The sequence below is a fragment of the Talpa occidentalis genome, unplaced genomic scaffold (assembly GCF_014898055.3).
Source record: "Talpa occidentalis isolate TD23 unplaced genomic scaffold, MPIMG_talOcc4v2.1 talOcc4.3, whole genome shotgun sequence".
Taxonomy (NCBI): Eukaryota; Metazoa; Chordata; class Mammalia; order Eulipotyphla; family Talpidae; genus Talpa; species Talpa occidentalis.
The window spans coordinates 2,907,159-2,908,842 of NW_023603184.1; the positions used below are offsets into that span (position 1 = coordinate 2,907,159).

The 1,684-nt window shown below is 37.1% G+C and overlaps 1 protein-coding gene across 1 annotated transcript; it reads left to right on the forward strand.

Annotated features, from left to right (window-relative positions):
• Positions 1 to 482: 482 nt before the first annotated feature.
• Positions 483 to 1,415, forward strand: LOC119254443 (olfactory receptor 5W2-like). The gene has a single exon (XM_037521542.1). It carries the CDS (start codon positions 486 to 488, stop codon positions 1,413 to 1,415), a length of 930 nt encoding a protein of 309 aa, XP_037377439.1. The 5' UTR covers positions 483 to 485.
• Positions 1,416 to 1,684: the final 269 nt, after the last annotated feature.

Below are 1,684 nucleotides of genomic sequence, written 5' to 3' on the forward strand. Positions count from 1 at the left end.
AACTAATACAAAAATCTTTTTTTAAATAATCATGTTTGCAGAATATAGCAATTTTAATCTTATTTTCTGTCCACGTGAATTATATCAAGCATATAAAATGTTTAGCTTCTTATTCTAACAGTCAACAATAGTGTTTCTTTCATATTATTCAGATTGCTCCAGGTGATAAGAAAGGTAAGGAAAATTAGAGGTGCAGAAAATCACATATCTCATGAATGACATCTAGATTTAAATAAAAGTTTCTCAACTTACCTAACTTATCAAACAAATACAAGATATTTGTTATTTTCAAGTTGCTTGCATTATGTTCTTAAAGAGGTGTTACTGGTTTATTTAAAGACAGTTAAATGAAAATACAAAAGAAAATCAAAAAAGGGAATTGTTTTAAGTCTTAAAATTTTTTTTAAGAATGACAACAAAAGTTGATCATGTATCTTTCCTTTTCTCTATTATTTTCTCAAAAGTGTAGACAAGAACAAAGAAGAATGGAGAGAGGAAATTGCTCTGTCACACACTTCAATTTCTTGGGAATTACTAATAATCCTGATAACAAGGTGATCCTATTTGCCTTATTTCTAATCACTTATCTCATTAATCTTCTAGCAAATATGGGAATGATCTTTCTAATTAGAATGGACTCTCAGCTGCACACGCCCATGTACTTTTTCCTCAGCCACCTTGCTTTCTGTGACCTGGGCTATTCGACAGCTGTTGGACCCAAGATGCTGATGGACATCTTTGCCAAGAACAAGTCAATCTCCTTGGTTGGCTGTGGTCTGCAATTCTTTTTTTTCTGTATCTTTATAGATTCCGAGTGTATTCTGCTGGCAGTCATGGCCTTTGATCGGTACCAGGCCATCAGCAACCCCTTGCTCTACACAGTCAACATGTCCAGCAGGGTGTGCTCCCGGCTCCTGGCTGTGGTTTACACCGTGGCCTTGGGAGACGCTCTGACACACACGACCTTAACCTTCCGCTTATGTTTCTGTGGGTCAAATGAGGTTAACCACTTCTTCTGTGATTTGCCCCCGCTTTACATCATCTCCTGCTCTAGTATAGAGGTCAATGAGTTAGCGTTATTCACCGTTTTTGGCTTCATTGAACTGAGTACGATTTCAGGAGTTCTTGTCTCTTATTGTTATATTTTTCTATCGGTCTTGAAAATCCGCTCTGCTGAGGGCAGGTTCAAAGCTTTCTCCACCTGCACCTCCCACCTGACGGCCGTGGCCATCTTCCAGGGCACCATGCTCTTCATGTACTTCAGGCCTAGTTCTGCCTACTCCCTGGACCAGGACAAAATGGCCTCATTGTTTTACACCCTTGTGATCCCCATGCTGAACCCCCTGATTTACAGTCTACGGAACAAGGACGTGAAAGATGCCCTGGTAAAACTGAAAACTAAAACGTGGTTTTAAAAGTTTATTTTATGTGCACACACACACGTTGTGGTTGTTTCTGTAAAATTATATGGCAGATTGCAAGAGAAACAAAGTTGTCTGAAATACTGTAATTTTATGATGTAAGTGTTTGTTTTAAAGTCCAATACAATAATGGTGCATTTGTCAAAGATATAATGTGTATTATATGTGCAGAAATAGTATATGGTACTTTCTATTTGTTGAAATCTTAGTTTTCTAATTTGGACAAATATTTATTTTTCTTTTTTTTTGCATTCAAACATTTA